Source organism: Carassius carassius, chromosome 46, assembly GCF_963082965.1.
Source record: "Carassius carassius chromosome 46, fCarCar2.1, whole genome shotgun sequence".
Taxonomy (NCBI): domain Eukaryota; kingdom Metazoa; phylum Chordata; class Actinopteri; order Cypriniformes; family Cyprinidae; genus Carassius; species Carassius carassius.
This window is the reverse complement of record NC_081800.1, coordinates 23,936,213-23,958,146: the sequence shown is the minus strand read 5'-3', so window position 1 is coordinate 23,958,146 and position 21,934 is coordinate 23,936,213. Positions and strand designations below refer to the sequence as shown.

The window sequence follows — 21,934 nt, the reverse complement described above, 5'->3', positions numbered from 1 at the left end:
AGACCTGCTCTATTGTATACAAGTGTACTACGACAGGCAAAAGTCTATAGCATGCAGAAAAGATATTCATACTATTTATTAGGAAAATGTTGATTCTGAACTAATTAAACATGTTTGAAATTAAATGTTTTCAATAACATTGCAGAAAGAATATGCAAATTTTAATTTCGCTTAGCACAGTGTTCCCATATCGTTTTTCATTGGTTATCATTTTTGTGGATAAGGGTTTTTTTTTTTTTTAATTCATGACGTTATGTTTGCATTTACAAAACAGCATTTACAGAAAAACAGAAACAGAAAAATATACGTTCACTAAAAAAAATATGCATGACTTTTATTACTTTCCATAAATATTCCAAGCCTGGAAATGCAAAAAATAAAAATAAAAATCTGAATGTTTTTGCATATTTCTCAACTGCTTGAATTAGCCTGCTTTAACATAGGAAAATATTTTTTTTATCTTCACAACTGGACATTCTCCATCATAAAACAAAAAACCCATCTGTCCATCTGGGAGAAATATAAGATGAGACCTTTCTCATTCCCACCGTCCTGGATTTATGACTCAGCTCTCACAAAGTGAGAATTGTTTAGTTTGAACACAACAGGAACACTGAAGCCAAGCAAAGTTTCTTATTGCCGTCATAAAGCGTCTAGACTGCACACCCCTCCTTTCTGCACCTTCTGTCTGTGCGTGATAGACATTTGTTTTTACAAAATATATAAAGTCCTCTTTGTGTCCCAATGGACAGACGGTCCATGAGTGGCATGGCTGGTTGTGATTAGCTGGACAAAAATAAAACTTGATCTTAAATTATTATGATTTTTGCAGTCCTATTGTGTTTGTAACACTCTTAAAAGTAAAGGTTGTTTATTAGGATTGATGATTCCATGAGGAACCTTTCCATTGGATGAAGGTTTTGGAAAATTGCTCTTAAGATTATTAAAATGTCCTTCAAACTAATAATATTTCTTTCAAGAACTGTTTACTGAAAGGTTCTTTGGCGACCCAAAATGGTTCTTCTATTGCATCACTGTTAAAACCTTAATAATACACTCTTTAAAATAAAACCTCTTCATTGGTATCTTTGGTTCCATCTTTGGAACCTTTCCATTCCACAAAAAGTTCTTTATGCACTCTTAAAAATTAAGTTCTTTATTGACATCAATGAAAATGTTTAAAATCCATGGAACATTTCCATTAGACAAAAGGTCCTTAGACTGTTAAAATGTTTCTTTTAACTGTTAACTGAAAGGTTTTTTAGGAAACCAAAAATGGTTCTTCTATGGCTATTTTTTAAGAGTGAATGTCTGCATTCAGGTATTCCAACAATGCAAAGTTAAGCATTTTCCCAAACATCTAGCAGCCAGATTCTGGAAAGATGGGTGAGTCACAGCGTTTGCTTTAACCGCCACTGACTCCACTGACTGATTTTAATGGATACGACACTTACAAGTCTGGATTGGTGAAATGGATTGAACATATTCTTTCTTCCTGCTCTCCTAAGTCAGTGAGGCCCTCCATTAAGTTTAGGGGCATCAATCTCCTCTGGTGTAAGGCATATACACAGCTGAGATGTGTGGGGGGTGATGGTCTATCTTCTTTTGAGAAAAGCTATAAATTCTTTCGCACCCTCAAAGCACTTGCCATTCTCACATTGCCTTATGAAAAAAGGGGGTGGGAGGGAAGTGGGGTTTAAAAAAATCTCTGCCCATTCTGAGCTGGGAAATTTACAAAACCATAGCTGTCCAATGCAGAACAGGATGAGCCAATTGGTGCATGCTTTAACAGCAGTTACTGACACATCTGATGTACTGAGATTATCCAGTGAAAAGCAGCGCATATTGTTAGCTCTGAAAGGCTGGTTGTGTGCGTTAAATATGATGGAAGCCAGGCCATTTGTATTAAAAGCAGAGTCAAGAAATTATAAGCAAATGTATCTGACTTCACTGTTCAGTGTCTGCAAACACATGACTCATACGCTGCCTTATCCAGTAATCGTCTGGCATCTATGATACATACTGACTAAAAACAAAAAGAAACTAAAAAAACTCCACTTACCAGTGCTTATTTTTATATCCAGTAAGTGACATCATAATATATATATATATATATATATATATATATATATATATATATATATATATATATATATATATTAGGGGTGTAACGGTTCACAAAATTCACGGTTCGGTTCGATACAATACACTGGTGTCACGGTTCGGTTCGGTACGGTTCGGTACGTTTTAGATACAGCAAAAAGAAAATATTGGCAGATAAATTTCCTTGATTTTTAAAAAATGTTTTATTTATTAAAACTAACAAAGTATGTTTTTTTTTTTACATTGAACAATGATGGAGCTATTCTTTACCCATCTTCTATGGTGTTTTCTTAGCAGCTTACTGTTTAAAACAAAAACAGCTCCTTATAAAAAAATATGAAAATGTTATATTAGTTATGAACAAATACAAAGATGTAACTTTTTATATGGAACTCTATAACTCTTTATATTGAGTGTGTTTTTACTCAATTGGTTCTCTATAGGGCTTATGTTTTTTGGAACAAAGCAGGAATTACGGTCTGTCTGAAATGGGCTCGTGAAGGAATATTGTAACGGGGCTCAATTACATTAAGCATGTTCTTAAAACCTACGTTTTCCACTACACAGAGTAAGGCGCTCGCTCACTCAGTACGCGCTGAAGGCTCGTTGCAAAATGGCCAATGCGTTTAACAGACCAGAAATAGAAGATCCTCCAATAACCAACAGGTCTGGTGTTTGGGTGCACTTTGGATTCCCTGTAAGCTATAATGGTGATGATAGAATTAATGGTACAACCCGAATTCCGGAAAAGTTGGGACGTTTTTTAAATTTTAATAAAATGAAAACTAAAAGACTTTCAAATCACATGAGCCAATATTTTATTCACAATAGAACATAGATAACATAGCAAATGTTTAAACTGAGAAAGTTTACAATTTTATGCACAAAATGAGCTCATTTCAATTTTGATTTCTGCTACAGGTCTCAAAATAGTTGGGACGGGGCATGTTTACCATGGTGTAGCATCTCCTTTTCTTTTCAAAACAGTTTGAAGACGTCTGGGCATTGAGGCTATGAGTTGCTGGAGTTTTGCTGTTGGAATTTGGTCCCATTCTTGCCTTATATAGATTTCCAGCTGCTGAAGAGTTCGTGGTCGTCTTTGACGTATTTTTCGTTTAATGATGCGCCAAATGTTCTCTATAGGTGAAAGATCTGGACTGCATGCTGTTGTTATAGCTGCAGTATGTGGTTTTGCATTGTCCTGCTGAAATAAACAAGGCCTTCCCTGAAATAGACGTTGTTTGGAGGGAAGCATATGTTGCTCTAAAACCTTTATATACCTTTCAGAATTCACAGAGCCTTCCAAAACATGCAAGCTGCCCATACCGTATGCACTTATGCACCCCCATACCATCAGAGATGCTGGCTTTTGAACTGAACGCTGATAACATGCTGGAAGGTCTCCCTCCTCTTTAGCCCGGAGGACACGGCGTCCGTGATTTCCAACAAGAATGTCAAATTTGGACTCGTCTGACCATAAAACACTATTCCACTTTGAAATAGTCCATTTTAAACGAGCCTTGGCCCACAGGACACGACGGCGCTTCTGGACCATGTTCACATATGGCTTCCTTTTTGCATGAAAGAGCTTTAGTTGGCATCTGCTGATGGCACGGCGGATTGTGTTTACCGACAGTGGTTTCTGAAAGTATTCCTGGGCCCATTTAGTAATGTCATTGACACAATCATGCCGATGAGTGATGCAGTGTCGTCTGAGAGCCCGAAGACCACGGGCATCCAATAAAGGTCTCCGGCCTTGTCCCTTACGCACAGAGATTTCTCCAGTTTCTCTGAATCTTTTGATGATGTTATGCACTGTAGATGATGAGATTTGCAAAGCCTTTGCAATTTGATGTTGAGGAACATTGTTTTTAAAGTTTTCCACAATTTTTTTACGAAGTCTTTCACAGATTGGAGAGCCTCTGCCCATCTTTACTTCTGAGAGACTCTGCTTCTCTAAGACAAAGCTTTTATAGCTAATCATGTTACAGACCTGATATCAATTAACTTAATTAATCACTAGATGTTCTCCCAGCTGAATCTTTTCAAAACTGCTTGCTTTTTTAGCCATTTGTTGCCCCCGTGCCAACTTTTTTGAGACCTGTAGCAGGCATTAAATTTTAAATGAGCTAATTAAGCGGATAAAAGTGTAAAATTTCTCAGTTTAAACATTTGCTACGTTATCTATGTTCTATTGTTAATAAAATATTGGCTCATGTGATTTGAAATTCCTTTAGTTTTCATTTTATTAAAATTTAAAAAACGTCCCAACTTTTCCGGAATTCGGGTTGTAAATAGTAAGGTCTCATATCCGCGGCTATAACGTAAATGTAGCCTACCAATCGCCGTGGTGATGTCTTTTGCCCTGTTTGAATCCGTTGGAAATGTCTGTCTAAATGCTGCAGGGATAGTTTGTTGCGTGTATGTTTCTCCTTTTTTTCGTCTTTTCCCAGATACTGACACACTAAGGTGATGTCGGCGTAAATGAGTAGACATGTTTCAAGTATTCCCGCTGGTGTTTTTTTTTTTTTTGTATTCCCGCTGGTGTTTTTTTTTTTTTTTTATTCCCGCTGGTGTACCCTAGATGCGACATATCGTTGTTTTTTTTTATCCACCACTCTCTTGCCATCACCATTATAGCTTACAGGGAATCCAAAGTGCACCCAAACACCAGACCTGTTGGTTATTGGAGGATCTTCTATTTCTGGTCTGTTAAACGCATTGGCCATTTTGCAACGAGCCTTCAGCGTGTATTACTGAGTGAGCGAGCGCCTGACTGAGTAGCCTAACATAAACATATAAGTTGGTGTTTTTTTCTTCTTCGGGGGTGTCAGGGGCGTTGCCTGTTACGTCGTTTGGGTTATTGGGCTACCTTGTTGAACGCATATCATTATATTTCACAATTTTTTTTATTTTCCAAATATAATTAATTAGTCCAACGAACCATTCGGTCCATAATGCGTACCGCGTACCGAACCGAAAGCCTCGTACCGAACGGTTCAATACGAATACGCGTATCGTTACACCCCTAATATATATATATATATATATATATATATATATATATATATATATATATATATATATATATATATATTGAAGCTTTTGGTATATATATTGCGTCTCGCATTAAGATATTTTGGTAATTTTTGGTTATAGCAATCCTTAAAATCATCAACACTCACACTCACACACACACACACACACACACACACACACACACACACACACACACACACACACACACACACACACACACACACACACACATATATACTGTATATAACATTTTGTCTGTTGTTGTTTGCTTTTATCATAGTTTTATCATAACAAAATATTTGGAAATCACAGTGTGAATAGTAATTGTTTTGTTTTTCCTTCCCAGAGTATTTCCATAAAAAAAATAAAAAAAAAACTGAAAAAATATGATACATTGATACAGATAATTATTACAAATATATCACAAAAATAAAACAGAACTGCATTTCCATTATATATCCCATCATAAAGTAATAGCACCAAACCAATAACTTTTTTAAATATAAAAACAAATCTTTCTTAATATACCCATGCATTCATGGGTTTTAAGGTTGCTTTACATACTGCATTTGAATTAACTAAACTGCTGTTTTTTCCTCATTTCTCCTTCAACATTTGCATATATTTACTTGTCTGCTCTTCATTCATTCATTACACATATGAGTACAGTGTGACAGGCAGGTCTTTGTGTTTAATGTGATGAATTAATGTCAGTTGCAATTTTCATATTTAAATCACAGAGTGAACCACGCACAGATTTGTCTTTATGTACACTGACATTTTTTTTATGTTAGCTTCATTTAGAATCAAGAACATCTTTATAGGTTTTCAAGCTTTTATTCAAAACAGAAGATACAGTACTGGAAAAACTGAAAACACAATTCAAATTTCATGATTTAATAATACATAAGGTAAAGGCTATAAATACATAAAGCGAGACACACAAATGCCCATTTAAAATATGTGAAATAAAAATACAATATAAGATATCAATATTCATACAATAGTTAGGCTTTAAGAAAAAATATAATAAATGTAATAGCTAGTGTTCTAAAATAATTATTTTTTTTTCTCCCCGCCTGCGCACTTGCTTCCCTCCCTCCTTCTCTCTCTCTCTCTCTCTCTCTCTCTTTCTCTCTAGCATCACTTTTCCCTCCCTCTTTCTCTATTTCACATCTCCTCCCCCTTTCTCTCGACTCTGCATTTCTCATCAATGAAGCCTCATTTGAATAATGCGCCAGCACTTTGGACCGGAGCCAATCAGCTGTCAGAAGAGCATGATAAATCGCAATGCATTATTGATAATAATAATTACTTTGACATGCGCATTTCTACTCGAGGGGCTAATTTCCCCCAACCTGGAGAATTTCTAAAGGAGAGGGACTAAATAGTCTTACTATTCGCCCCTGATGGTTGTAGGTTACCATGTCGAGGCGCAAGCAATCCAAACCACAGCATATCAATTCAGACGATCCCGCTTCGACAGAAAATGGTAAGTTTGAGACGACACAAAACTTTGTTTTTATTTATTTTTTTTGCTCGTTTAGCCTACTGTAGATTATTTGTTTCATTTAATATCTGAAATATGAAATTCTGCGTCAGTGGGATCACAACGAGCTTTATAAATCGTTAAATCAACCAAAAAAAAAAAAGTACATTAAATTAGTTACAAATGCGCTGAAACTTTGATGAATGTCTACTATCGCGGCAACTTCACTTGAGTTTAAGAAAGGGGGTGGTTTGCTTCATTGTTGTTTTGTTTGTTAATTGTTTAGCTTATCTGATGTTTACCTATTTGCGATTTACGATGTCAGATATTTATCGGCGTTTTTATATTCGTCGAGTCAGCGACTTCTTGTTTTTGTCATGTATTTATTGTTACTTTTTGATGAGTGTCGTAATTAAAAACTATTATATTATTTTTCTATTTAGAGAAAGTGGAAATATTATTGAGCTTTTAAGAATGCTTAAAAAAAAAAAGTCGTAAAATGTGTTTCTGCTTTGATCAGTTGTATCACTGGCTGATAAATGTACACGTATTTTCCAGACTATGCTCGTGTGTTAATATTTGATGTGGCGCACTGGTATCAATGACCACTGTTAAACAAAGGTGCTCAACAGGTCGCCATGAAATGTGAGTCGTGAACAAGCTTGACCAGAGCAATAAATCCCCCACAGTTTCTTTTGGTTGCATATGGACAAGTGGATGGGGGATGGAAATGAAGTTGTGTGTAATGGGGGTGTAAATGTAAACTACATGACTCTTTTAACTACATACTGAAATGTCGTCATTCGTAAATAATGTATATAGATGTGTTTGTTAGACTGAGAAATGGGGTTTGTTTGTCTTGTTTGCTTTGTTGATTTTAATTTAAGTCAGTTGTGTTATATAACATAGCATGTGGAATTCTCTTTCAGTCAAGGTACAATCACTGTGCAACACTGACGGTATCAGTAAAGATACATTGTATGCCTTGCTCATTGATCAAACGCCCCCACGTGGTGAGCTTTATGAAGCGCAGGGTTTACAGTGTGTCCGTTCAATTGTCTAACCCTAAACAAATGGTTGAAACATGATTAATTACTGGCATAGTTTGTTTTAATAAAACCATTTTAGGTTTTGGTTGCATCTCCACTGCTTCTTTAGACATTTAAGATGCAATCAAGGGTACCTCACTTTTGAAAGTGTTTTTTTTTTTTTTTTTTTTTTTTTTAAATCGCTAACTTATTCCTGTTTGCTTTTTCAAATGGGTGTGCTGTTTGGTTGAATGCTGGCTCTGTGAACAATGCAACTTGTTTTCTTTACTATTTAAGTTGTCTAGTGAACAATTATCATGTCCAGTTTCACTGTCAGAATGTTAACAGGTGGTCTTTCCCATTCATAAGAGATGATGAAATTTGCATTTAACAATGGCCCTGTTAAAAGGCCCTTCCTAATGGTGCTGCAGCTTAATTTGATTTGTTTAGCATTTCATTAGGACTGCCTAACAACATTTGTATGTTAAACAAACACCAGTCAAGCATATGATGTGCTGTTTGTGTGTGTGCATATGCATTATATATATATATATATATAATTATACACACAGACCAAAAGTTTGGAAACATTACTATTTTTAATGTTTTTGAAAGAAGTTTCTTCTGCTCCTCAAGCCTGCATTTATTTGATCAAAAATACAGAAAAAACTGTAATATTGTGAAATATTATTACAACTTAAAATAATAGTTTTCTATTTGAATATACTTAAAAAATAAATTATTCCTGTGATGCAAAGCTGCATTTTCAGCATCATTACTCCAGCCTTCAGTGTCACATGTAACATCCAGTCTATCACATGATCATTTAGAAATCATTCTAATATTCTGATTTATTATGAGTGTTGGAAACAGTTCTGCTGTCTAATATATTTGATGAATAAAAGGTTAAAAAGAACTGCATTTATTCAAAATAAAAAAAAATTCTAATAATATATATGCTAATAATATATTTTCTTTACTATCACTTTTTATCAATTTAACACATCCTTGCTGAATAAAAGTATTGATTTTATTTGAAAAAGAAAAGAAAAAAAAGACTAACCCCAAATTACTGACCAGTAGTGTATATTATTACAAAATACTTTTTTTTCCCTTTTACTTTTTATCCATATTTAACAAAGTACCCTAAAAATATCACATGTTCTGAAAAAATATTAAGCAGCAGAACTGTTTCCAACTTTGATAATGAATCATCATATTAGAATGATTTCTAAAGGATCATGTGATAATGATCCTAAAAATTCAGCTTTGCATCACAGAAATAAATGATAATTTAAAGTATAATGCATTTAAAAACAATTATTTTAAATTGTAATAATATATCACAATATTACATTTTTTTTCTGTATTTTTGATCAAATAAATGCAGGCTTGATGAGCAGAAGAAACTTCTTTCAAAAACATTAAAAATAGTAATGTTTCCAAACTTTTGGTCTGTACTGTATATAAGGAACATAGGAATAGATGATGGAGGAGGAAGTTTATACTTTATATAAACTTTAGCTTTTTGTATTGGTAAATCTTTCTAGTACAATTTGGGTATTTATTTTTGAACATGTTGTAAATGCTGTCTTCATCTGCTGGGACTGCATAACTGAATAGCTGTGAATGTGGCAGCTTCCAAAATCAACTGAAGTTTATGTAACATCTGTGTTTCCCAATGTTAAACATCTGTTTTATGCAAATTAAAATCCAATTATGCCACTGATTTCAGAACATAAGTAAAATTGGACTCTGTACATTTCATTACAACACTTTATGCCTTGTCTTTTCAATAGTGAGTACTGATAACATTATATTTATCTAGAATTATTTCCATATTTACTGCACATTATCCTTGGATCTTGAATATTAAGTCCATCTCTTGAACTTTTTCTCTTTGGTGCAGGGATCTTGCACAACGGTCAAGGTGAGGATGATGGCAATGATGCTAAGAGGCGACGATCAGAGGAGACGAGGGTTTGCGACAAATGTTGCGCAGAGTTCTTCAATGAGGCAGAGTTTCTCGAACATGAGAGAAATTGCACTAAGAGTCAGCAGGTCGTGATCATGAAAGATGGCGATGGGAGTGAAGTGACCCCTGATTTCTCCCAGCATTCTCCGGGTGATTTCCTGGGCAATCAGTCTACCAATAATTCACATTCAAAGCACAGTGCAGAGTCTGAGGAAATGATGGAAGGAGAGATCTTGCTGAACCAGGATGACCCCTCAAATCACCATCCAGATGTGTCTGGCAGTTCAGATGTGGGGTACATTGTATCTTCCAAATTGCAAGACTCTGTGACTCTTGAGTCCATGGCTTCTACTAAAGTTGCTGTAACACAACAGTCATCCAGTTCGTCCAATCAGAAGTCTCCTCCCACACAACCACACGAAGATGCCTTTTTTGCAATCCCCATGATCCTGGAACAGCTGGTCAGTCTCCAGCAGCAACAACTGCAGCAGATTCAGCTAACCGAGCAGATACGCATCCAGGTGGCCATGATGGCACCTCAGAGTTTCCATTCTGCACTGGGTGCTGTTGTGGATCCACTGAAAGCACTGGGTGCACATTTATCACAGCAGCTTTCAGCCGCAGCTGCCCTCATTGGCAAACGGACAGGCTCCCAGAACTTGTCCTTGGAAGCCTTAAAGCAAGCCAAGCTACCTCAGTCTGCCACCATCCCCACATCCCTAACTGGAGGTTTGGTCTCCGTGCCCTTAAAAGCAGACTTGAAAGGACTTCCCGATTTAGCTAGCCGACTTCCCGCACTGCTTCCTCAATCTCCAGGGGTCATGGGATTACAGAGTCCCTTTAATACCCTCGCAACAAGCATAGATTCCTATAAAAAGGCAAAAAATAAGATCCCTGGCACGTTGGAGTCAAATATGGTCTCTGGTGAACATATGTTCAGGCACAAATGCAAATTCTGTGGGAAGACATTTGGAAACGACAGCGCTCTACAAATCCACTTGCGCTCACACACTGGTGAAAGGCCCTTTAAATGCAACATCTGTGGAAACCGTTTCACAACCAAAGGAAACCTTAAAGTGCATTTCCAGAGGCACAAAGAAAAATACCCACACATCAAGATGAATCCATATCCCGTACCAGAACACCTTGACAACATGCCAACAAACAATGGTATCCCTTATGGCATGTCCATGCCCATAGATGAAAACAGTTTTGTGGACACCAAACCAGTGCTGGGGCTTCCCTCGACAAGTCTCCATCCACCAGTGCTCCAAGGATTCAAGCCCTCATATGACATTCCAGTAGGTGGGGACCTCTACTCCCAGAGGCCGCCTTCATCTGGCAGTGACGGTGCATCCATTTCTTCTGGCATGTTCGGTCCGGAGATGGTGGGACTGGATCAAGGCAAAGATTCCTCTGATGCACTGGCTGGATTGCACCACATAAACGGTAACGGTCTATCTGGCGAAAATGGCTCTGATACTGCAAAACTTCAGCAGATGGTGGATGGCTTGGATAAGAAGACAAATGACCCCAATGAATGTGTTATTTGTCATAGAGTGCTGAGCTGCCAAAGTTCCCTCAAAATGCATTACCGCACACACACTGGTGAGCGACCGTACAAATGCAAAATCTGTGGCAGGGCTTTCTCCACCAAGGGCAACCTTAAAGCTCATTATGGTGTTCATAAGGCCAACACTCTCCTTAAAATGCAACACTCTTGTCCTATTTGTCATAAGAAGTTCACCAATGCAGTTGTCCTTCAGCAGCATATTCGTATGCACATGGGTGGCCAGATTCCCAACACCCCTCTCCCAGAGAATCAGTTCGAAAGTCCTGAAGCACTGGATGCTAGCATGACTGAGGAAAAGAACATTGACTCCACTGGCCATGAAGAGAGTATGGAAGAGCAAGACTTGCATTTGGACAATCAGGAGAAGCTGAACCTCTCTACAGAGCCCCAGCCCGCTGACAAAGATCGGGCTTTCCAAGGTCCACCACCTATGCTTACAGGCATTGCCGCCCTGGAGAACCACATGATGAGCCTCACCTCTGCACTGAACCTGCAACGACAAAGCAGCACTGCTTCTGAGAGTGATGGTGGGCTGAAAGATTCCCCTTCAGGGTCTGGAGAAATGGATTATAAGAATGGCCACAGTCCAGCTGTGTCAGATTCTGTGTCCTTTCACTCTTTGTCCCCTAGAGACGGTCCCCTGAGTAATGGACAATCAAAATCACCAGAATCCACAAACCCAGATAATGGAGTAAAATCCAGACCTGACTCTGATGCACCTCAAGATTTTAGCGAAAACAGTGGCGCACTGGACTTGACGTCAAGTTTTAACCCAAAACCTGTCAAAGAGGAGCCAGGCTTGTCCATCTCCAATGGCGAATATGGTACGTTTTATTTTCAACATGCTTAACATGGCACTGACATTTCCTCTTGATGTTTTACCTATAAGTTTTCTTCTCTCTTAGGTTCCAGTCAGTTACCATTTGTGAGGGTGCCTCCAAATCTGGTCAAACTGGAGATGCAGATTCCTCCTGAGACTCCCATAGGTGCTCACGGCCTGTACAGCTCCCAACTGCCCCAAGGAGCTACCACTCCTCCAGTTACTCCTGGTGCTCCTCGTCGCACCTCCAAGCAGCATCTCTGCAATATCTGTGGGAAGAACTTTTCATCTGCAAGCGCCCTTCAAATCCATGAACGTACACACACAGGCGAGAAGCCATTCATTTGCACAATTTGTGGCAGGGCTTTCACAACAAAGGGAAACCTTAAGGTGAAGATGTTTTCTCGACTTCAGATTTTGTCAGTGAATTGATTTGAAAATTAAGGCTGCATTTACCATGCGCACCTCATCAGTAAATCCAGTTCTGTGACTAGTATTAAATCTCCAGCATGTGCTTTCAGATGTTTTCACAAGCTACGCAAACCACTTTCATTATCGCAGGCGATTCATTGCTGATAATGAACTCTATTGTGTTTCTTGTGAACTACGGCTCTCTTTAGTAAATGCCGTTTCATTTGAAAGCATGTGCTTGATCCTACAAAAACGCATTTGAGTTATCATGCAGCCCTATTGAAAACGAATATCTTGTGTATATTGCAGCAACTCTTTCTGACTCTTGTTTCCTATTTTACAGGTGCATGTTGGGACCCACATGTGGAATAATACAGCAAGGCGAGGTCAACGCCTCTCGTTGGATAACCCAGTAGCTTTAATGGCCATGGGCACAGAGTCCACGATGAAACCAGACATGCTGCCACCCCCAAAGGATTTGATTCCCCCACCAATTAATTTCAACCCATCAATGTGGAACCAGTATGCAGCTGCCTTCACAAATGGGCTGACCATGAAGACCAATGAGATTTCAGTCATCCAAAATGGAGGCGTTCCCCTCCCAGGAGGTCTCACTGGAGGTCCTTTAGTGGGCTCTACAGGGGGAATAACAAAGATTGAGACTTCTCAGATGGGCATCCCTGGCACAATTGCAGAAATGGAAAAGAATGGCTCTGACAGCATAGCAAAATTTCCACATTTTATGGAGGAGGGTAAAGTGAATTAGATGGTAAAAGGACTACAGACCGATGTTCCCAATCAACGGCCTGCATTGTGCTAATGAGTAGGCTTAAATTTTAGGAGTTGGGCTATTTATTAATTCAGTCCTTAGTTGGTACAACCAATTCCTACATCTAACGTTGCATTTAAGAAGTTGCAAATTTACGTACACTTGTTAAATGAGCCTCTACCCTTAAATGGGCCATGCCTTCCTTTTTGGACCCTTATATTCTATCGATTACTTCTAGTTGAATCTGATCTAACTACTGTAGTTTCTTTTCCTTCTCTCTCTAATATATGCGGGTATTTTGTTTCTAGAATTGAATGTAAATCTTACTTGAAATGGCTTTATTCCAGAGCAGTCTCATAAAAGTGATGGGGTACTCTTTGTGAGTTGCATTGGGCTCAGCTCTATGACCCTCAGGAGGATCTCAGCCACAGGTGACCAGAGATCTCCATGTTTTAAGTTTAACATCTTGTTTATCTCTGCTTGACTACACATAGTCCTGTTGTTAGTGGTGTTCCATTTAAAGTTCACTAGTCACAAATAACATGCATTGCAAAGGTGTTCGTGGAATACTTGCCTAGATAAATTGACCATTCCACACAATCTACTGAAAATTTGTTTCAATGATGGACATAATGAGTAGTTATAGTATAGGTTTGTTTTGAAACTGGATTTCACTAAGTTATTATAAATTGTTTGACCTATAGTTTCTATTTGCGCTTAATACCAAAAATTATTTTGCTAAGTGCCTGTCTTGGAGTGCTTTTCTCCCTCTCCTCTGCCCCCTTAAATCCTTGCCCTCTCAAAAGACACCACAGGATTGTAATAAAGGCCTTCCTTTTATTTAGACCAAAATATGCTATTTTTTTTTCCATTTAGCTGTAGCTTTTTCAAAAAGTAATTGTTCTTGTCTGAACGTGATTTAATTTGGTGGTAGTTTTCTTTTGCTTTCAGTCATCTTTTTCAAATATTAGATTGTCGCTTTCATTTGAGACCTTTTAATAGGAGGTCAAAAGGCCTAATCATTCCTTGCACTTTATTTTTCCTCATTCTGCTAAGATCTGATGTAAACCAGGCATATGTCATTTATTCAAGGAACTTTTTTGTTTCTTGGGCTCGTCATTTAGAGATCATTTGCTTGCTTTCTGCCGTTTTAGGACCCACTGAGTTTTAGAATTCTGTAAATTTGCCATTTACCATGCATTTTATACTTGTGAGCTAAGCAGGCATGCATATCTTGTCTCAGAACATCAGCAGTCATTCTTATCCTGGGAAAGAGTCATGGTGTGCTACCCAGTTGTGTATTGTTGTGGGGAAATGTTTTTGAGATCGTAGTCGTGCATTCTTAAGTTAAAGGAATGAACTTGTGTGTATGCACACAGAGTATCTAAACCTTAGAGACTTCTACCTCATTTATTAATTTCTACCTCATTTAGATTGGGGTTTTTTTTGGCATTGTGTTTGGAGTTATGGTTGCATTGTGCCCCCGTAACCTGCTGATTTCTGTAAAATTAATGAATGTATCCCCAGACACTTTGCACAACATTTGTTCAGAATGGGCAGACCCCTCCTGTACATCCTCCTCCTAATATGCATTTACCAAGTTGTGCCTTTTTTTTCTAGATGTAAAAAAAAAAAAAAAAAAAAAAAAGGTTGTCAGCTCTTGAAAAAATGGGGTCATGTCTGTATGATTGTTCAAATGTTGAGTCTGTTTTAGGCTTGTTTACAATGTAGACTTTTTTTTTTTTTTTGTAAATGTTTGCTTTTGTTTTTTCCATTTCTGTTCTGATATTTTGAGAATAAAAACAAGGATGACTTTTCCAAAACTTTGTCTAAATCAACATGCAGTCGTTACTGTTATAGGAACAATTGATGATACTCCAATGTACTTTCAGAAATGCAGTGGAACTACTATGGTAACGTTAGATTTTTATTTATTTATTTACAAGAAAACCATAGTATTAGCATGGTTTATGTATATTTTACATGTTTTAATGTAAAAAAATGTAATGTAATACACTTTAAATCACTTTGGAATTATAAGGTTCTATCTGCATTCTGAGCGGTTTCAAATATTGTGCTTAAAGGTTTTTGAATTCCATATAGTGATCTGGAGAACAAGTCTCTTTCATACCTCAGTCTATAAATTCTCACAGAATAAGAATATGCAAAGAACAAAATTTTGACAGAAATGGTAGATGGAATCTTCTAAATCCATGGTTAAAACTTGACTAACTTCTGTTTTAGACACAAATTTGTTCAAGATGAAAACAGGATAGGCTATACTACTACCCACACAACAGTGTGGTGAACCAAAAAAAAAAAACAAAAAAAACATTACCACAGCAATATATCCAGCGTCTGAATCATGTTGAACGCGCGCAGCCCTAACATGCACAGAAGCCTCCGCCCAGCGCGCGAGCGAATGCTGCTCCACTGCGGACAACAATGACGGACAACATTCCGATGCAGCCCGTCCGACACAAAAACCGACATGACAACAAAAGAAGAGACGGGTAAGAGCATGAAACGACGTTACATGACAACAAAACCGCTTTGGCTGCAAAACGGAGGCTTGTTTATGGGTGATAGCATTGTGGCTAACAGCGCTGCAACCCTTAACCGGCAAAATGCTGTCGATAACGACATTATTTCGCGACTTGACACTGGTTAACTCATATTTGCTACGATTTTTTTATATAGCATTGAATATTCGTTATGAAGATGTCGTCTGAGCGATATTAGAGTGTTGTATATGGGAGTGGCAAGTGAACATCCGGGACACAGGTGAATTGTTAAGGATGTATCTCAATATTTAAAGAAAATAATATATCTCTCCCTATGTATTATGCTCTTTTTGGCTAAATATTATCGGTGTGATGATTTTAAGGCCTTTTGAGAGGATGGCCGACCCTTGGCAACCTGACCAGTCTTTGATTGCCATATAATGTCCAGCTATTTGTAAGCACTTGTTTCCGTGAAAACGCCACTATTGCTACAATTATTGATGCTGTAACTCTGTGGCTTTTACTAAGCCAAAAAAGTACCGTAGTACTTGCATGTTTTCTAGACGTGTATCATGGTGGTACCATAGTATTCCTTTAAATCCCTAAGAATACTATATAAATACATTGCATATATAAATTTCTAGGTACTAATTGTAGTCAGTGTTTTACATATACTAATCATTCTCTCTAAAAAAATTAAATTGCATTACTTATTACTAATTACGTTCTAAATCCAATAGAGGATTTACAAAGGACAGACATGAAACTGCTCTATTAATTCTTTAAAATAAATAATATAAAATTGCATAAATTATTCTTGAACTGACCGTGGTATTTAAATGGAGAAGTTTGCATTAAAAACATACATTTTAACATTAGATGTTAAATTCTGATGTTATATCAGTTATGTTTGATATAGAATGGTTCTATAATGCAATTACATGAGAAGCAACTGTAATTAAATTACAAAAAAAAGAAAGAAAAAGTAATCCCTTACTTGTTCTTTAACACAGTGATTATTGTGTATAATTAAAAATGAAATAAACACAAAAATCTCTGTTTTATGCAAAACTGTATTCTTATTTTTTGTTTGTTTGTTTCTAAATGTATTTTCAAGACAGCTATAGCTCGTGTACAAAAAATAAAAATAAAATGCAGGGTTCAAATTCACAAATTGAATTTATGTTTATAAGCTGTTGTCATTCAGTTATGCGTCACATATACGGAAGTAATATATATATATATATATATATATATATATATATATATATATATATATATATATCTTGATAAGAGTTTGTTTGATGAAGGTGTTAGTAAGTGGTAGATGGTGAAAGCTAATATTTACTGACACGGTTTTGTTGCTTGCTTGAAAGTATTTCTGTGGCTGCAGTGAAATTTCAGCATCCAGTCTTCCATTTCTGTATCATTTGAAGTGCTTTGTGAATCAAGCCACATGTAATGTTCATGATGATGTTGTGTATTTAGGTGCTGCCCGTGGTCCAGATGCTGCGGTGGGGGAGATTTCCGTCCTCGGACCGTGTGGTTGGGTCATCCGGAAAAGAGAGAGCAGAGATACCCAAGAAATGTCATAAACAATCAGAAATACAATTTCTTCACCTTCCTGCCAGGGGTGAGTGACTACGAACGTTGGTGTTAACCACCAGAGTAATTCAAGGACGTGTTGAGCAACGGTCTATGTTGCTTAACATATTTTTTAATTGCTCTGGTGGTCAACCATGAGCAGTTTGAAACATTTAGGTAAGGTGTGTTGCTTTTGTGAGCAGAGTTTGGATTTAAGACATGCATCAAAGTCTTTAATTTTGACTTTGACCAATAAGCCACCACTTAGTCACATCCTAGCAATCGCCCAGTACACCCAAGCAACTTGGAGTTTTGCACAAGCACCACTTGCTTTTCACTGCAGAAAATGTAAAAGTCTGGTTTCTTCACGCCGTGCCGAGCACCAGTTTTGAAAACAACCTTGACCAGATTGCTGTATGGATAATTTTGTATAATTTTGCATTGTAAATGCCTTCCGGTTATTTTGCATGTTTTAAAGGACAAATGATAAAGTTAAATTCTTAATGTTTTGTAAATGAGTACCAGGAACTCTGTCATATATCAGAAAGCAAACAGAGAGGTAGTTTAATGTAAACACTTGAAGCTCTGTTTAATACGGTCAAAACACATGTAATTCTAGCTGAATGGTGTGTGTTTTATAGTTGATGTAAATATGTTGAAATGAATTTGAAAATGTTTCAAGAAATCCTTTAGTAGTAGACCATAGTAGTACCATGATTTTTTAGGACATGTACTATGGCAATAGCATGATTTCTCTGAAGCACGATGTATAAATATAATATACAGTGTGGTTCAAAATTAAGTTTGGGGTCAGTAAGATAATTTTTTAATAGAAATAAACACTTTTATGCAGTAAAGACATTTATAATGCAATTTATAATTTATTTATTTTTTAATTTCATATAAATACTTTTTATTTGAACTTTGTAATCATCAAAGAATCCTGAAAAAAAGTGTTTATTTAATATTAAGCACCACAGCTGTTTTAAGCATCAATAATAATAAGAAATAATAAGACACTTAAGACTGGAGGGATGAGGCTGAAAATACAGATTTGATCACAGAAATAAATTACATTTTAAACTATATTCAAACAGAAACCAGTTGTCTTGAATTGTAATAATATTTCAGAATATTGCTATTTTTAATGTATTTTTGATTAAATAAATGCAGCCTTGGTGAGCATAAAAATCTTCTTTCAAAAACACACCAACACCACACTTTTGAACAGTAGTGTATGAATATTCAGTACCCTGGTACAATTATTTTTACCAAGCTTTGTTCAAACTACGAGATTCATGTCATTTTCCTCATCATCATGTGTTTGTGTTTATAGGTGTTGTTTAACCAGTTCAAATACTTCTTCAACCTGTACTTTCTGCTTCTGGCCTGCTCACAGTTTGTGAATGAGCTCAGATTAGGGGCTCTGTACACATACTGGGTTCCTCTGGTGAGTCAGTTTCGTTGAAATAAATAGTCCTAATATTAATGTTCATGACCAAATTTGAATAAATGTTTTACTTCATTTTTTAACATTTACTTGATTTTTTTCTTAAGGGTTTCGTTTTGATTATTACAATCGTAAGGGAAGCTGTCGACGAGATGCGATGTTTCCTACGAGACAAAGAGGTCAATTCACAGATCTACAGTAAACTCTCCACAAGAGGTGAGCCATTGTTTCCACTTATAAAGTGTGTGTGTGTGGATTTATTGGATGAAGCTGATTCCTTATGCCTAGATTTGTTAGTTAAATGCGTGTTGTAAATGTTGCGAAGTGAACAATCAGCTGGAGAGAGTCATTTGCTAGTTTTGTATATTTTTAATGTACCCGTTTTATTGTTTGCCATAGATTTAAATGTTGATTCCCCATGCAATGATTTATGTAAATGCCTTTTAATTAGCAATCAGTTTTTGTTTTGTTTGTTGTAGGCCTAAATAGTTTTTAAGGTGATTCAGTGCACATGCATTTGTTATGTATGGACTAAATGTGTTCAATTTTTTTTTTTTTTGTAGGCGCAGTACTTTATAACGTTTTTCTCATACATGTCCTTGTTTTTGTGAAAGTCTAGCAGTGTGCATTCAATTCAAGATATAGATTTGTTGTTTTTTGGCAGAGCTGCACAATTAATCAAAATTTAATCGCAAAAGCGATAAATCGCGACTAGGCGGAAGCTGCAATTGTCTTACGTAACTTTCAGTGAAGCATGGTTCTATGATCAGCAGTAAATCTCTGAGTTTGGAGTAAAAACATGTTATTAAATGTGGTATTTTCACGTGCTTTCAGATGGAGCAGCATCTACTACACTGAGCCGTAGTTCATTGACAAGCTATGCAAACAGCTTTCATAATTGCAGAACGATTTATTCTATGTCATAATCGCGTGATTAAATAGTCTGCTATTATAAATGCAATTTTGCGTTGCTTGTCAGCAGTGTTTGGAATAACGGCGTTTAAAAGAACGGCGTTAGGTAACGACGTTATTTTTTCAGTAACGGGGTAATCTAACGAATTACTTTTCCCGTCGTTACAACGCCGTTAACATTACTAGACGTTAAATGCGGTGCGTTACTATGCATTGATTTAATAAGCTATATAATCCGAACGCACCCCTGGCTCACACAGTGAGTGAGGAGGTGGGTTGATAACGAGATAAGCGATTATGATGGGCAAAGGCAGAGTCATGTGTTTCATGGTAGCCAATCAGAGCCAGTGTTTTTACACACATGCCGGCACACGCGCCAGCGGTGCCAAACACACACACACACACACACGCAACAGCTAAACAGAGATTCGCAGCAGCAGCAGAGATGGCGAGTCAGGAGCAATCCGATGAAAAGTTGGCATTTTAAAAGGTGGAGATATAAGCACTACTTCAAATTCATTGTGGTCAAAGGCAAGAACGTGCATGTAATGTGTAGCCTACATGTAATGTGTGACACACGCATATATATATAAAGCTAGTGGCCAAAAACACTTTTCTTACAAAGATAATACTTGAAGTGCAGGATAAAACTCTTGCTGTCTGTTGACGTGCAATAAATATCGAAAGTTATGTACGCACACCTGTCTGTTCTACTCATTTCAACTGACTTGTGGAAACTGCTAAAAAAAAAAACAAATTCTTTGACATATAGCAACTTTTTTTTTTTTTAAGTAACGCAAATAGTTACGTTCTCTGGTAACGAGTTACTTTTATTATAGAGTAATTCAGTTACTACCTCAGTTACTTTTTGGAACAAGTAGTGAGTAACTATAACTAATTTAGTAAAAGTAACGTTCCCAACAGTGCTTGTCAGTGAACTACGGGCTCTACTCTTACTTCTATTTTTAGGAGCGCTTGTGCTCCTAATTGAAAAAAATTAGGAGCACGGTCAAAAATTTAAGTAATGGCATTTTTCATCTTTTATTTCGATTCAAAAAAATATTTATAATCTTTTTAATATTTCTAATCAAAACAACAGAATAAAAACAAGTAGATTAAGAAGTAGAATAAGAATACTTTACCAATCAAATGAAATCAGTATTTAAGAAGTACATCTGTGCTACAGAGTATTTTCAGACGTTTAATGAGACTCAAAGGTCACATGAGTGCAATTAAATTCATAAATTCATGTTGAGGTTAATGATTTAAATATAACATTTTGAATATAGAAATATTAAATGATTTAAATAACAGAAAATATACTTTAAAAATGAAACTAAAACTGCCAGCAGGTGCCGGCAATTCAGGCATTCAGGAACTAAGTATGTGACTTTTGAATGAGTAATTGAATCATTGACTAGATTCGTTTAAAAATGCAATTCATTCATAAACGAAACTCTGGGTTTGAATGGAGATGCGCAGCCTTATGAGGATTGTCAAGCAAAATGGTGAACTTCACAAGGAATGGACTGAGGCTGGGGTCAAGGCATTAAGAGCCACCACACACAGATGTGTCAAGGAATTTGATTAACCACAGACAGTGTCAGAGGCGTCTTACCTGGGCTAAGGAGAAGAAGAACTGGATTGTTGCCCAGTGGTCCAAAGTCCTCTTTTCAGATGAGAGCAAGTTTTGTATTTCAATTGGAAACCAAGGTCCTAGAGTCTGGTGGAAGGGTGGAGAAGCTCATAGTCCAAGTTGCTTGAAGTTCAGTGTTAAGTTTCCACAGTCTGTGATGATTTGGGGTGCAATGTCATCTGGTGTTGGTCCATTGTGTTATTTGAAAACTAAAGTCACTGCACACATTTACCAAGAAATCTTAGAGTACTTCATGCTTCCTTCTGCTGACCAGCTTTTTGAAGATGCTGATTTCATTTTCCAGCAGGATTTGGCACCTGCCCACACTGCCAAAAGCACCAAAAGTTTGTTAAATGACCGTGGTGTTGGTGTGCTTGACTGGCCAGAAAACTCACCAGACCTGAACCCCAGAGAGAATCAATGGGAAAATGAGAAACAAGAGACCAAGAGACCAAACAATGCAGATGAGCTGAAGGCCACTGTCAAAGAAACCTGGGCTTCCAGACCACCTCAGCAGTGCCACAAACTGATCACCTCCATGCCACGCCGAATTGAGGCAGTAATTAAAGCAAAAGGAGCCTTTACCAAGTACTGAGTACATGTACAGTAAATGAACATACTTTCCAGAAGGCCAACAATTC

At 37.0% G+C, this 21,934-nt stretch overlaps 2 protein-coding genes across 2 annotated transcripts in view; both read left to right on the top strand.

The window, feature by feature from the left end:
- Positions 1–6,390: 6,390 nt before the first annotated feature.
- LOC132128880 (sal-like protein 4) lies at positions 6,391–15,041 on the top strand. The gene is made up of 4 exons (XM_059540261.1): positions 6,391–6,634; positions 9,569–12,031; positions 12,113–12,417; positions 12,782–15,041. Exons 1-4 carry the CDS (start codon positions 6,568–6,570, stop codon positions 13,202–13,204), a joined length of 3,258 nt encoding a protein of 1,085 aa, XP_059396244.1. The 5' UTR covers positions 6,391–6,567; the 3' UTR covers positions 13,205–15,041.
- A 534-nt stretch (positions 15,042–15,575) lies between these two features.
- Positions 15,576–21,934, top strand: part of LOC132129309 (probable phospholipid-transporting ATPase IIA) — a 52,222-nt gene continuing 45,863 nt past the window's right edge. The window contains exons 1-4 of the mRNA XM_059540851.1: positions 15,576–15,720; positions 17,200–17,344; positions 18,632–18,745; positions 18,853–18,961. Coding sequence (XP_059396834.1) covers positions 15,653–15,720; positions 17,200–17,344; positions 18,632–18,745; positions 18,853–18,961 — 436 coding nt within the window. The 5' untranslated portion in view covers positions 15,576–15,652. The remainder of the gene's footprint in view (positions 15,721–17,199; positions 17,345–18,631; positions 18,746–18,852; positions 18,962–21,934) is intronic.